This window comes from Poecile atricapillus, chromosome Z (genome assembly GCF_030490865.1).
Source record: "Poecile atricapillus isolate bPoeAtr1 chromosome Z, bPoeAtr1.hap1, whole genome shotgun sequence".
In the NCBI taxonomy this organism is placed as follows: Eukaryota; Metazoa; Chordata; class Aves; order Passeriformes; family Paridae; genus Poecile; species Poecile atricapillus.
Genome location: NC_081289.1, coordinates 47924411 through 47938766, shown reverse-complemented (window position 1 = coordinate 47938766; position 14356 = coordinate 47924411). Strand labels below are relative to the sequence as shown.

General features: G+C 37.4%; 1 protein-coding gene across 1 annotated transcript in view; it reads left to right on the top strand.

The window, feature by feature from the left end:
• LOC131573483 (contactin-1) overlaps positions 1-14356 on the top strand; it is a 77068-nt gene that overhangs the window by 57828 nt on the left and 4884 nt on the right. Inside the window, exons 19-21 of the mRNA XM_058827481.1 lie at positions 2361-2547; positions 4007-4119; positions 5265-5421. Coding sequence (XP_058683464.1) covers positions 2361-2547; positions 4007-4119; positions 5265-5421 — 457 coding nt within the window. The remainder of the gene's footprint in view (positions 1-2360; positions 2548-4006; positions 4120-5264; positions 5422-14356) is intronic.

Below are 14356 nucleotides of genomic sequence, written 5' to 3'. Positions count from 1 at the left end.
CCACATGATTAATAAAAGCTTCATATAAAGTGTGTTTTCCATCTTTACCTAAAGCTGTTACTTAATTAACATAATAGATCATACTAAAAACTGATTAGTTAATTTTCAGTGGCCAGCTAAAATCAACAAGAAAGCTGATATTGGTCCTGTCATGGTTAATAAACTTTTGGCCACCTAGAACTTTAAAGACATCCTTTTGCTGCAGGCTAGAAACTTGTTTGAACTTAGAGACAGAGAAAGACATGACGTTCTCCATGCTTCTGATGTACACACCCTCTCTCACCTGAGTCAGCCATTTACAGTTAACACCTTATGGTGTACAGCTGGTTGCATTCAACAAGACCTGCTTATCTACAACAGTATGTTAATTATAATCCTATAAAAGAAACTGACTTGAAGATCACTATCAAACCTTCAGCTGAAATGGCTGTCATGGTTTCAGATCCATGCCAGTTTGAAACCATTCATCTGGTTACCACTCTACTGCTGAAGCCTGCAGAATGGGCTGGGTACAGTCCTTGCTCATTTTAGGGTAAAGGCTGTTTACTCAGGAAAATAGCCACCTTTATAAGTACAAATTTTGAGTGTGATTGCCAAACTTACAGTACATTACAGATGTTTAGGATGCTAGTGGATGATATTTTTTAAACAGAATGCAGGACATACATTTATAGAACTGAAGGTTATCTTTTTGTGCCTGCTGAAAATCAGGTGTGCATGCTGAACTTAAAAAGTGAAGCCAGTTTGGTCTGCAGATACAGTGTGATTCTCCCTGCAGCAGGAAAGAGTGACAAAGGCCACTAAGATGTCACATTTATGATAATCAGAGTGAGTAACCTGTAACACTGGTGGGAAAGACTGTGGCAAAAAACATTGACAAGAGACAAGGTACAAGAAGTATTTAGTTGACAGTAATCTCTGTGTAGCAACACTCTTCTCATGTCCAAAGACATTTGTAGTAGGTAAAGAGAAATCTCCCTGCTAAATCCCCTGCATCTCTCCTTATTCAACCACAGCGTGTGTTCTAAGATAAAGCAATATTTTTATTAAATATTGTAATTTAAATGTAAATGGGAGAAAATAAAGCCTCATCAAACAAGGGTTGCACCCAATACTTGTAAAGAAGAGAACTGTGATATTAACACTTTGACAGACTATCAGTTCATCTAACCTCTTCCTTAAATGAAGTTTTCATGGACAGCTAATCTCAGAAGATTTAAGCTGTTACAATTTAGAAGATGACAGTATACTTCATGTCACTGATAATGTCTTACAAACTACAATTTTCCAAGAGCCTGAATTTACCAACAATATTAACTTCTTCCTGAAAAATTTAAAGCACCCTCATGTAGCATGCACAAAAATCATTATGAAGTCAGGCAGAAGCTGAGCAGAAGTGTTGAGGGTGAAAACACTGAGAACCAAAATGCAATCTGCATGGCCTTCTGCTCTTTCAGGTTTGTGCAGTAACTTAGTCTTAATGCAAATGGTTATGAACCAGACAAAATGCAGAGACTGACAGTGTTTCACTCTGATTTGCATCTCACAAGGCCATGCAGAATAGGACCCTGTGTATGTGAGGGACTGTATGGAATGGCATCACTCCATAGGAATTACACTGTTTTCACCTGGTGCTCTGTAATGGATAATGAATTAAACTAGGATGGAATAAGTTCTTGGGAAAAAAAAGCAACTCATGTAATTTCTGTGTACTGTTAATTGGCTTTTAAGATATTACAAGCTTACAGTCATGTTTTTCCCATATTTTAAGTATTTTCATGTTTTTCTTCATCTACTTTGACAAATGTCATATTGTGCTATAAAGCTTGATTGAATTTAGCTGAAAAACTGTAGAAAATGGTTACGTATATGTATACTGACCTACCCATGCAGCTAACATGACTGAATACTTTGCATTCTGTATATAGAAGAACAAAAGGGCTAAATTTGTAAGACATTCAAAACAAAATATACCAAAAACTTTACCAGAGTTTAGTCTCTACTAGTGTAAGAAATAATAATAAAGTTCAGAGTAGAATGCAAAAACAAATGAGCAAGAAGAAAAAAGTCTTGTTCTTTGAAGGCATTATCCAGCTCCCAGGCTTCTAGTGACTTAGCTGGGAACAAGTTAAACCACTGTGAGAAAAGTTTACATAATAAATTCTACATTCAGTTCTCTTTCTTTATGCCTATACAAAGCTTAAAATCACAGCCTGTAGAAGGAATTCCATGCTATTGCTGTTATATTCCTTTTAGCTGGCTTACATCTGAATATATAGTATAGAAATACATTGTTTTTTTATAAAATTGCTCTATGATTCAATAGGTTAAATTTAATCCTCCAACTGGCTTGCTTACAGATTCGTTACTGGGCTGCTCATGATAAAGAAGCAGCTGCACAGCGGGTACAGGTGAGCAATCAAGAGTATTCAACCAAACTGGAAAACCTGAAGCCTAACACTCGCTACCATGTAGATGTGTCTGCCTTCAATAGTGCAGGCTATGGACCTCCCAGCAGCACCATTGATGTTGTTACCAGGAAAGCACGTAAGTAAATGGAGTATTAGGTTAAGTATAATCATGTCCATCATGTTTTCAAACATGGCTTCTCATTCACATACCAAATGTTCTCTCCTCATGTGGTATTGCTTCTTAGTCTGAAAATTTATGCTAAAATTCTCCTTCCTCTCTTTTGCTGCCATGTATAATGGGGCTATCTTACAAAAGGGAGAAAAGGGGCTAAGATTATAGGCTCAAAGGAGCGTCACCTGCAAGCTCAGATCAGGTTGCTTAGGGATTTGTGTAGCTTGATCTTGAAAGCCTAAAGGGATAGAGACTGCACAACCTCTCTGAGAAACCCTCCAGTCCCTGACTTATTCTGAACATCTAGTCTGAGACTCTTAATCAATATTGTGTGTTTTTGTTACTTGTCCTCCTGCCATGCCATCCAAGAGCCTAGATCCTTCTTAATAAGCCCCCTGCTAGGACAGGGGAATTTCAGGTCCCCTCCAAAACTGTCTTTCCTCCAGGGTGAACAAGCACAGCTCTTTAACCATTCCTTTACAAATCAAGTGTTCCAGATCCCCACCAGGTTGGTATTCTCTTGAACTAACTCCAGATTACCAGTGTCTTTCAAGTATTGGGAATCCCAAAGCTGGACACAATATTCTAAATGATAAGCAGTTGAGACCAGCTCTTATTTAGGCATCTATATTGTTTAATCAATAGCAAGAAAGATTCTGATGATTAAAATGTGACCAACTGCCATTTTCATCAACAGCAGAGCAACAGATTCAGGCAACCTTGAGCAGTGGGTGATCTAAATCTCAGCCTAGAATTAACATACCATAACAAGTTTTTGAATATTGCTCCTGACTAAGTGAGGATACCTAGCACTGCATTGTCTGAGCAATGTAAGAAAAGCATCTTGTGTATTTAAAACACAGTTATCTGGGCTAAGAATGGAAACAACTAATTTGAGGATTTCTGCCAGTAAATAGTGTATTGTGCAACTTGCCCCTGCAGGGTTCATTAATAGGATTCCATTTTATAAGCTTATTGTGTAAGTTATAATTAATGATCTCTGCAGTGTGGTACTTCTATTTCTGCTGAATTAAGTGATGTAGAAATGGCAGTAAATAGTTGATTAAATATTTGATCTCATCGAATAAATATGACTTACACCACGTTTCTGAGAGGTTCTGAAGGTAGTTGCATGCCAGCAAACACTTGTGGTCAGCAACACAGTGAAGGGTAGTGTTGGCCACTTCCATTCTGGCAACACAGAAAGGCCGACCCACAATGCAGACTCTGCATAAAGCCATCCAAAATGGCCCAGCTGGAGCTGTAGCAGTTCATTCCAGGAAGAAGACGATCCCTTACTCATATATATGGCAGCCTAATTTCCATTTTCACATTTTTAAATTATTACTTGTCTTAATAAAAACATCATTGAGCATTTATGAAATCTCATTCATGTGTATGTTATACATATGTTGCTTTTCAGCTCCAAGCCAGCGTCCAAGAATTATCAGTTCTGTAAGATCTGGTTCAAGGTACATCATCACCTGGGATCATGTGAAGGCAATGTCAAACGAGTCTGCCGTTGAAGGATACAAAGTATGATATCTGAAAATATTTTTTATCTTGATGTATGCTTCATGTAGTGCATTTGATGGACAGTGTTGAATCCTTGTACGTAATCAGACTTACTTGTACTTGAATGCTGAAGAGGAAGGTATCATGCTCAACAATGCCAACCATCCAGTAGTCCTAGGGCAAAGCCAATGGGCCTAGTCAGTATGATGAGAAAATATTGGAACAGTGAAATTCATTTGGGTGGTAAGCCATATTATGGGAAAGTTCATAGCAGTGGCTGCAACAATGTCATTTCCCACATGATCACATTTATTGCTTGTTGGCTTATATAATGCACAGAAAAGTTGTACACTTTTTAGTGTTTCCTGATATCAGTATGCATTGTTCCATTTTTCCTTTCCCACCTCCATAGGGGCTACAGTTCCTGGAACATGATTTTTTTAAAGTCTGGGAAGGTAGAGGAAGGGAAGGGACTTCTACTATCATTAGATGATGGATGTAATGCAGTTACTCTGTAACCATAGCAAGTATATATACAGACCATAAGGAATATAGAAAAGTTCAGATATTTATTCCTGTTTCATGTTGCTGCTTGTTTGGCAATAAGAAAATTATTATCATATTCTTCATTTGAAAATTTGATTGAGGAGTTGAACTCCTTCCTGGGAATTGCTAAGTGTTTCACAGAGATTATTTCAGAAAGAAATGGGATCTTTTCTAAAGGTCCCATAAGATATCCCATTTGCAATAGTTTAGCATCATTGAGAGCTAATAATAAAATTAATAGTTGTTTCATTTATGAAAATGGTTATAAATTTTATGTCAGAAAACCCAGATGAGTTCTCATATTTTTATTTGATGGTCTCTGCCACCCTGCATTATTATTCTCCATCACTTAAATACTTATTTTGAGTGTAAGTGCTGAAATTATTTTTCAAAAGGTGGTATAATTTTGTGACAGAAAAGAAGAAAACAGCCTGTCTAGATTCACCTTGTGTAGATTTGCAAAAAAGTTGTATTAGCCACCAAGTTTATATATATATATATATAATGTTTCATGTTAATAATAACCTAATACTTTTTCACACACTGCACATATAGAAATGTATCTTCATGGAAATGTCACGTTTCAATAACTGTATTTGCCCTTGCCATGACTTTCCTAGGTACTTTATAGGCCAGATGGACAGCATGAAGGCAAGTTGTTTTCCACTGGAAAGCACACGATAGAGGTCCCAGTCCCCAGCGATGGTGAATATGTTGTTGAGGTGCGAGCACACAGTGAAGGAGGAGATGGAGAAGTAGCCCAAATAAAAATTTCAGGTGAGCAGATAACTTCCCTTTTTCTTTGCCACGCTTCTTGGAAATCTTGGACTGAGTGTTTTTCCTCTTGCGTGCTGTTGAGAGATGGGTACATCCAAAATTAGGATAGGTAGCCCATAGTTAAAGGTAGCCCTTCAGCAGTGACTGTACTGAGAATAAGAGTGCATCAAAACATTTCTGAGGACTCATAGCACACACAGGACACTTCTGTAGCAGTCCAGCTCAATCCTAGAAGCACTGCCAATCTTCCAAATACCAGATTGCTTTTACTGGTGCCCCAGTTAGGCTGTCACTTCTAGTAGTGTCCTACAAGCTTAACTACATGGTGCAGGCCTCAAGATCTAGGTGTCAGCTTGCAATAACCCCATAGTTCTTAGCACCTTTTGCTTCTATCGCATTCCACTGTCAACTGCTGCTAAAAGGAAAATAATAGAGGAAAGGCGTGTGCTCCACAGTGATCCACAGACCACTTGCTGGGGAAATTCTGCTTCTCACTCAGTGGAAAGGGCATCTATGGCACAAAAATGATAAATAAGCAATGAGAAATTCCACGTGCTCTTATTCAGAGTCATCTGGATGATTCATAAAATGAGAAGGCACCATGGCTTAGGATAGTTCAAATTTGGCTCAGTGCTGATTATAAATTCAATTTCAGACATAGTCTGCACATCTCTTTCCTGTTAGTTTTTTATCTTAAGTAGTTCCTTGGCAATATTTAGTATAAAAGAGAACATATGAATAGACATCAAGGAATTGGGTAGTGTATTTGCAAGGTTATGATTCAAACACTTACATTGTGTTCTTGTCTTTTTCATTAAAAAATGAACTTGGGGAATAGAAAGGATTAAATGTCAACAATATTCTTGTCACAGAAGCAATGCAATCATTATTGTGGCTTTTTGAAAAGAACAATGCTCATGCCATATTATCTGTACTGTGAGGGAAGCTGCCCATTCCTAAAGGAGTGGACCTCCCATCTGCAGGGTTTCAACAATATATACAGCTTATATCACCTGGTGTGAGCTCATGAGTTTCACCATTTTTGTTTGTATGAAGTTTGTATTTTTTGTGTATTTTGTTCAAATGAACAACTGCACAGTTGTTACCTGTTTTTATCTTTTATCTAGCTTTTGTGTCTGGGCATTGTTTCCTTTTATAGCTGTTGTTAAAGAGTCTTTTTTGTGTCTAATACATTGTTCCCATTAAGAAATGTATTGATACCAGCCAAGTGAATAATCAAATGTTAAAAAGACAGTATGCCTTGAGTTTCTCCATGATTACATTTTCATCAGGTCTTAAATAATTTTATCAACTTTTTTTTACCTCTCCAGCTTCTGAGACTTCTTTTAGGACTGTAGATACTATATATGCACTGATTTAACTCAACTGTCTGCAGAGATATTCTTGGCCTCTCCACACTTAACTACTTGCAGCATTATTCATGAAAGGCTTTCATTAGCCATTTATTATCTTGCACAGGGCTATGTGTTTATCTTGTTTGTCCAACGCCACCTCTAATCCTTCCTGGAATCCTTGCTTTCCACAATACAGTGTTTCATCATTTTCAGAGTATCACCACAGTGTCATGTCTCTTTTTCACTTTCTGTTTAATTTTGCCTGTGACTATGACAAAGCACAGTTGGTTTGAATGGTTCAAGCCCCTGTGCTGTCTGAATTTTTATATGAATATGTTGGCTGTATTTGCCATTTTAGTTCCGTAGGTGTTTGCTTATGCTGCTTTTGATAAAAATATTTGGATTGCATTCAGTCTACAGCTGTTCAGTGTGGAACTGGTTGCCCTAGAAATTCAGTGGCCATTCTTCAATAATTGTTTTTTGAAATCTGTTGGTGACTGAATTCTCAGTCCATTTAGCATACATGCTACATATGTATCATGTTCTATGGCAATATTTTGGGGTACTAAGTCAAGTGCTTAAAAAAAGCTGAAATATATGTTGTATATGTTGTATTATCATACACCAGGACAATCTCTTTTAACATATTATATAAGCTGCAAAAAAGTTGAGGCACCTGCTGTCTTCAGGACATGTCCTAAGTGTCTTTGTATCAAGCATGCATTACAACCTGCCATTGGTGTGGTGCAAAGACCCTTTAGGTCACAGCTGGTAGATTACTTCCCAGACCAAAAGCATTGTGTCAGTACAATGTCAAGCCCATCAGTCTTGCCAAGTCTGTGACCTGTCCCAAGTATGCCTGTACAGAATTAGCACCACTGAGAGAGTTAGCACACTACAAATGCTGGTTTGCAGACTTGAGCTGTCTTCCGCACTGCAGACAAGCTCTTATCCATAAATTCCACCATACACCAGCTAGACAGACAGGAACTGTGCCTCTGGTGACCTAGACAGAGGCAGGATTCCCTGGACTCAGCTTAGGAAAGTTTGAAAAAGAGACAAAAGGTAAGGAAATATCTTTGGAATACATACTATACAGCAAATCAGGCAAGAATTTCAGGTTATTTCTAGGCTGCTTTTCCAAAAAGAAGAAGTATAGTTTTAACACCTACGCATGGCAAATTATGTCTGTTAATTTTTATTCTTAAGAAAATCTTCCAGTAATGCATCAGGGTTTAAAATAAAGTGCCCCAAAAGAATGATAGTGATTTTTCTTTTTTTTTTTTTTTTAATTATGTTTTTTCTCAGAGAATTGCAAAGAAGAGATGTAGTTTGATAGGAATGCTTGTTTTGGTGCTTGGCTGACTAAAATGGAAGTTACATATTTACAAAGAGATGTAAACAATAGCTAAAGCAAAACATAAGGCATCTTACCAAACTCAGAGAGGAGAATTGCCTTACGTGACCTTTAGACATCTGATTCCAGAGTTTGCAAACCTACCTAATTTTGTGCAGAAGTGAATGGGGAGAATTGAGCAGCTAGGGCATAGGTTCCAAATAGCCTATATGCTGACCAGGAATGGTGAGATCTTAAATAAGGAGTGTCTACAACACCAGTGTGTCATCCAGATGGGTGTTTTCCTGCTGTTCACTGGGTATCAAATCCAAAGTAATCTACATAACATGGCTGAGTTAGGTGTCTAAGCTCCCATTATAATCAGTTGTCATCTAGGGTATAATTCAGAATGTTAAAAAAAACCTGTAGCATTTGAGATGCCCCAATTTACTAAGGACATCCACACAATTCTGACAGGCATGACATGAAATGCAGGCAACCTGAGGCCTTCTGGGTAGGCAGTTTGTCTTGGTTTGGGACAAATTTGGAAGGGAACTTCCAAAGGGATGATTCCTTAAAGGGCAAAATTCAGCAGTCCTTCCTCCACCTGTGAGGGAGATAAACTTCCTTCAAGAGAAGTGGAAAAAACTGCTTATTTAACAAGCAAAGTATTTATAAGCATAGGAAATGAATAATATTAAACAATAAAACCTTTTGCTATTTCGAAGAGATGGCAAATTCAGAAAGTCCTTCTGTAGTTTAGACAGAGTCCTCTGTGGGTGTTTTTTGGCTCACTGAGTGTCTCTCAGTCCCTCTGGTGCTGGAATGCAGCATCCTGGGCCGCAGTGGGCCACGGGTGTGAGCTCCCGGTGTTCTTTCTGGGTTTTCAGTCAAGAGCAGGTTTGAATAGTTCCAGGAAAAGAAAGACACAGTCCGGGGAACTTCCCTGCCTCAGCTAGCTAAAAAAATAACTAAAAGCAAAGGAGAACTCTGTCTCACTCCATGTCCATGCTGCAGAAAGCACACACAGAGAGAGAGCTGAGCTTCTTTATGTTTTTGAATATAGCCACAAAAAAATTCCACTGCTTTTCCTTCTCCCCGGCTTTGCTCTCAGATCTAGTTTTAAAGGCACAAAGCTTATTTCTGGGCTAAACAGATGAATGGGAATATAATTCAGCATCATAAGGCCAACCCAGGACACAGGTGGAGGCCAGACAGGACACCAGAAGACATCTTTTATCCTATATTTCAGGACTAATTGGCCCTGAGGTCCTAAAACAGAAATTAAAATTTTAGCATGTTTTAAGTAACATAATTACATTTGAAAGTCAAATGGAAAAGAAACTACAAGTAGATTTTATTTCTATCTCAATTCCTTGTTTAAGGGAAAAACATGATTTTTTTGTTTTCCTCATTCTGTTCCGTCTCACAGAAAACCCAGTCTGCCAAAAGGGGGGCACAAATATCCTGCTGCTACTTTGCTCTCATGTGAGCAGTCAGCTTCCAACAGGATGCTCTATTTCAGCTGAGAGTGATGTAAATGAAGTTTACCAAACACAGCTATCTTTTATGCCTTTCTTTTTAGCAAACATCTTGAAATAAAAGTTCTTATCATAAAGTCACTCTCTGTATATGTGCACTCCAGTATACAGCTATAATCAGTGTAAAATACAGCCATGATATTTCATATTTTATTGGCCAGTGTCTGTTGTAGAGTAAGGAGCTTGGGGATATTTTTCAAGCCCATTATAGTAAATTAACGAGTTGCACAATTTAAAATTCATTCTTCAGTTACCACAACCAGATGAAAGTTGGAATGACTTGTTTAACCAATGGAGTATTTTTTAACATTTAATAATAGGCTTATCTGTTTCCTTTGAAATACAATAAAGGCTGAGATTTTTTTTTTGTCTCTTGCATGATTTTTGGATAGCAGTGCTTTATTATATTACTAATATTAGTGTAATCAGAACAATCTTGCAATCAGTAGGAACTAAAACCATATGGTGCTTGATTATTTTTTCACTTCACTTGTGTAACTGCACAGGCCTCAGTGCAGTTGCTTTATGCCAGAGTAAGAAAAAAAGCTTTAGATCAAGCTCTCAAGTTTTAAAATTTCATTCAGGCTGGGAGAGAGGAGAGGGTTTCTCATTTGGATAAATATTGGGAAAGAAAGGAAAATACTACACACCTTTAGCTTCACATGTGAAATCAGGTTAATGTCCCAGTTTAAATAATGACATAGACAAAGAATAATTTATGTATTGTATATACTTTCAGCAAGAGAACAAAATTACAGTTTCTCTGTGTTCACTGCACACATATATATACACATATGCATTCCATTTGCCAGAGGCATGTTTTAGGATCCTGAAATAGTGTTACTTTGAAGTACAGCTCTTTCAAAGGAAAAATCCATAAATTTTTCCTGTACTAATTTACACAATCCTTTTAATTATTTATCTTTTATTTTTTTCAATTCCTATTTGAAAGGGGACAAATGTTTATTGCACATATTAGTGTCAAGTATGTCAGGTGATCATTCACTTTTCATGTGGTATAATCACAATATTTTGATTGTGATTTGAAAATATCCATCTGTTGCAAAGATTGTTGAAGTAATAAGAGGAGGAGAACACAGGTAAAAATCGTAAGTAATACTGAAGAAAACAGACTCTATTTAGCCAGGGCATGACAGTCCTTTGTTACTTGCCTTGGAACTTCATATGCATCTGGTACAAGAATATAGCAAAAGCCTTCTACTAAATTAAAAGTGTATTTCTGAAAGACCTCTCTTCTAAAAGAAGAGTAATTTTCAAAATGCATTTGCTGATGTCTCATTACTCAAAAATTAAGTAGAAAATACTCAGAATGCCCTCTAACCTGGTACATACATATGCTAAAATCAACATATTTTTTTTTCTCTGGTGTTTTTCTTGATTTTCCTTCATCATCACATTTCATTTCATCACAATTCTAATATATTGGTATTGCCGCCTTCCAAGCCTTAGTTTGAATTGAATGAGGTGACAGTTCCATGCTTTACAATCATTGCTGTGATAGACCAAGAGTTTTTTTGAAAAGCCATGTTCTCATTAATTTCAAAATTTTCTCTTTTATTCAAACTGAAAGTTTGGATAGAGAGTGGAAGTATTTTCATATCTAGGTTTTTTTTCTTAGTCTGCATTATCCTGTGATAATCCCTGCTTCATTTCTTCCTTTCTGCAGTGACTTTAATGCCCAATTTAAGATTTTTTCCTGTCTTGCTGAAGAGCAAGACCAAATTTATCTGTCCTTTTGGACTATTTTCTTTTCTTTGCAGCTTCTCAGTCCATTATTTTCATTGTCTGCATATTTTTCATGTTGCTCTCCAGCCCTAGGTGCTGCTTATTCCCACTGATCATTCCTTGTGGTGCTGCAGTACTTAGAGAGCAGAAGGAGGGAGGCTGTGCCACCATTTTGCACCTGAAGAGTTTCTGCTGTTTGCCCATTGCACCATGTGGTTTTTTAAATGTGGACTACTTGCAAGTCAAAAAGAGTGACACCTTTGGTAGATGGGTTGAATTTGTTTGTAAGAAAAACTCACAAATCCCTATTTTCTTGAACAAGGAGGAGTGCAATCCTTACTCAGGCATGCCAGATGTCCAAAGAAGATCCTCTGCCTAGGTCACAGGAGAATCTCCTCATGCTATTATTTGTTGCGTGCACAACTTCTAAAGAGTACATTTTATAAAAAAAATATTATCAGCGGTCTTCTACTTTCCATGCAAAATAATCTGTAATGAATATTAGCATATGTGAAGGGGAAGAGGTAGTTGAGGAATAACCTATGTTTATTTCCAGCTAAGTAATAACCCAGTGACTGAAATATTTCTGATTTTTCTTGGAGTCCAGGTCGTCTTTTCATGCTGGCAGCCCAGGTGTGTGGCAGGGCTAGAGTCAATGGAAAAGAAGCCCCAGCTGCTGCCTGCTGACAATGCCAAAGTTCCAGGTGCTATTGCCAGAACAAAACAAAATGCTTCCTTGACTGACTTTTCAAGTAGGAGAGGACAGACTAACATCATGGGGTGGAAAAACCACCCAGACCACCAGCAGCAATTCAAATATGTTTTTTTAGGATACTTGAAGCTATTCCCCAGATGCACAGCAAACCTTAGCATGGCAGAAAGCATGGGAAGATGGACAGACAGCTTTGTTTCCATCTCATACATCTACTCTGCTGCAAAAACAGCAAATCACAGAGTTGTGAATCACTCCATTTTTGAAAGGTTTATGGCACAGGCAAGAGGAAAATTTCCTCGTGCACAAACAAAGGTTTCCTAGACAAGGGAAAGTTGGACACATAATTTAGTAATGATGCCAGTGATGCAAGATAAGTATATTATAATTAGTTCAGTTATTTTCCATTTACCATGAATAGGGATAACAGAATTTAAATCATGTCAGCTGATACTACCTATTTCTTTTGCCATAGTCTTTTATGAAGACAGTATTTCCAGCTGGGACAAGAGCAATTTCTTTTCAATAGCCAGTTGGAAGAACAAACCCACCTCTTTCTTTCATGCAGTTCAGTTTAACCTTAGGAAATTATATTTCTCCCCCATTTCTGTTTTTCTGTTCTTCCTGAGTAAATATGAAAACACTGAGAATACAGATACAAATGAAGCCTAATGATGAAGAAACTAATGACTGGAACAGGCAAAAATCCCTTCATTTTTTTCAGGTTGCCTATTTTTTTTGCATGGTAGTGGACAAACTCAGACGCAAGGAGAAACAGAATTTGAGAAGGCTTTGCAATTAACCTTTCTTATGGTAAAAAGAAGATATAAAAAACAGACAGCCCTAATGGAATATAGGTCCTTGGATCCTGGACCAAAAGGAGAGTATTACTTACAGGAAAATGGGGACAAGTTTGGTCGTTCTTCCAGGAAAAAGGAAATCTATTTTGCAAAACAGACACAAAGACAGACTGTCATGAATGAGCTTTTAGGTTGCTCAAAGAATCACCAGCAAAGGTAAATCTGCAAAAGCAGATTTAACATAAAAATGAAAGCATGACAGTTTGTTGGCAAGGTTCACTCTTCTACTTACTAGATGGACAAAACACACAGGAAAAATCAGAATAAAATCTAAAATCAATCAGTCTAAAATTAAAATTAACCTCAAATTATCTACATGGAGGCAGGGAATGGAAAAAGGTATGGATGGGGAGAGGTAAAGATAAAAAGGAATAAGGGAGACTCTGGTTGTGTCAAAAGGTTTCAAGGGGATCCTTTTACAAAACTTAGCCTTGGGTTTGACCAACAGTTTAAGCCTAAAAGTTTAGCAGCACTTAAACTTAACAGCACTTAATCAATAGCCTAACTTGAACAATTTAAGAAAATATTCTGTAGCATTTATTGTAAGCACATCAGTAACTGTCTTATAGGCCTGATTTAGGAATCTAACATACTATCGAATCTAAGAGAGCAACACTCACAGGACATTTGCTGTGGCTTATTCACACTCCCACACACACAGACCTAAAGGAGTATGTGAGTAATTCCCATTGAGTTCAGTGATGAGCTCATGTTGAATGCATTTGCATCTTCTCAACAGGCAGAGGGTTCAGCCTCAAGGAGTGGGATTATCAGCCCAAGTTCTGTCGTTGCCATTCATCAGCAGTCCTCCAAGCACAGCAAGCTCAAGAGTTTTTGCTGGCTCTGAGAGGAGGGAGTTTGCAGGCTTTCTGTGGTCTGAGAGAGCTCAAAGGTCCTTTTTTATGACAATCCAATATGAAAAGACACTGATATTGGAAAAAGGGCCAAAAATATCATATATAAAGATAAGTAACATTTAAAGAAAATAATGATGTAACAAATTGTTGCAAAGCATTAGGAAATCCATCAAAGTCTGAACTGTTGTAATGCCTGGTTCATTTAGGCATTGATTTAATTTATTTTGAGTGTGTTTGGAAGACTTGCATTCTGTTCGAGATGTCAGTAAAATTTAAGATTTCTCTTCAGAAGTGTAAAAGTTTCATCCTGGATGTTATGTGATTGAGATGTAAACAGAGAATTTAAAATACTAATAGAAAGCTGTGGATTAGTGGGACTTTACAAGGAGTTCCTGTGATACATAAAGATCTTGCTGAAAGGAAAACCATCCAGCAGTTCTTTTCATTTACTCAGACAGATAAACAACCACTTGTGTGAGAAAGGCTTCTGAGAATAGGAGACAGAAAAAAGTTAGTTTAACTGCATGC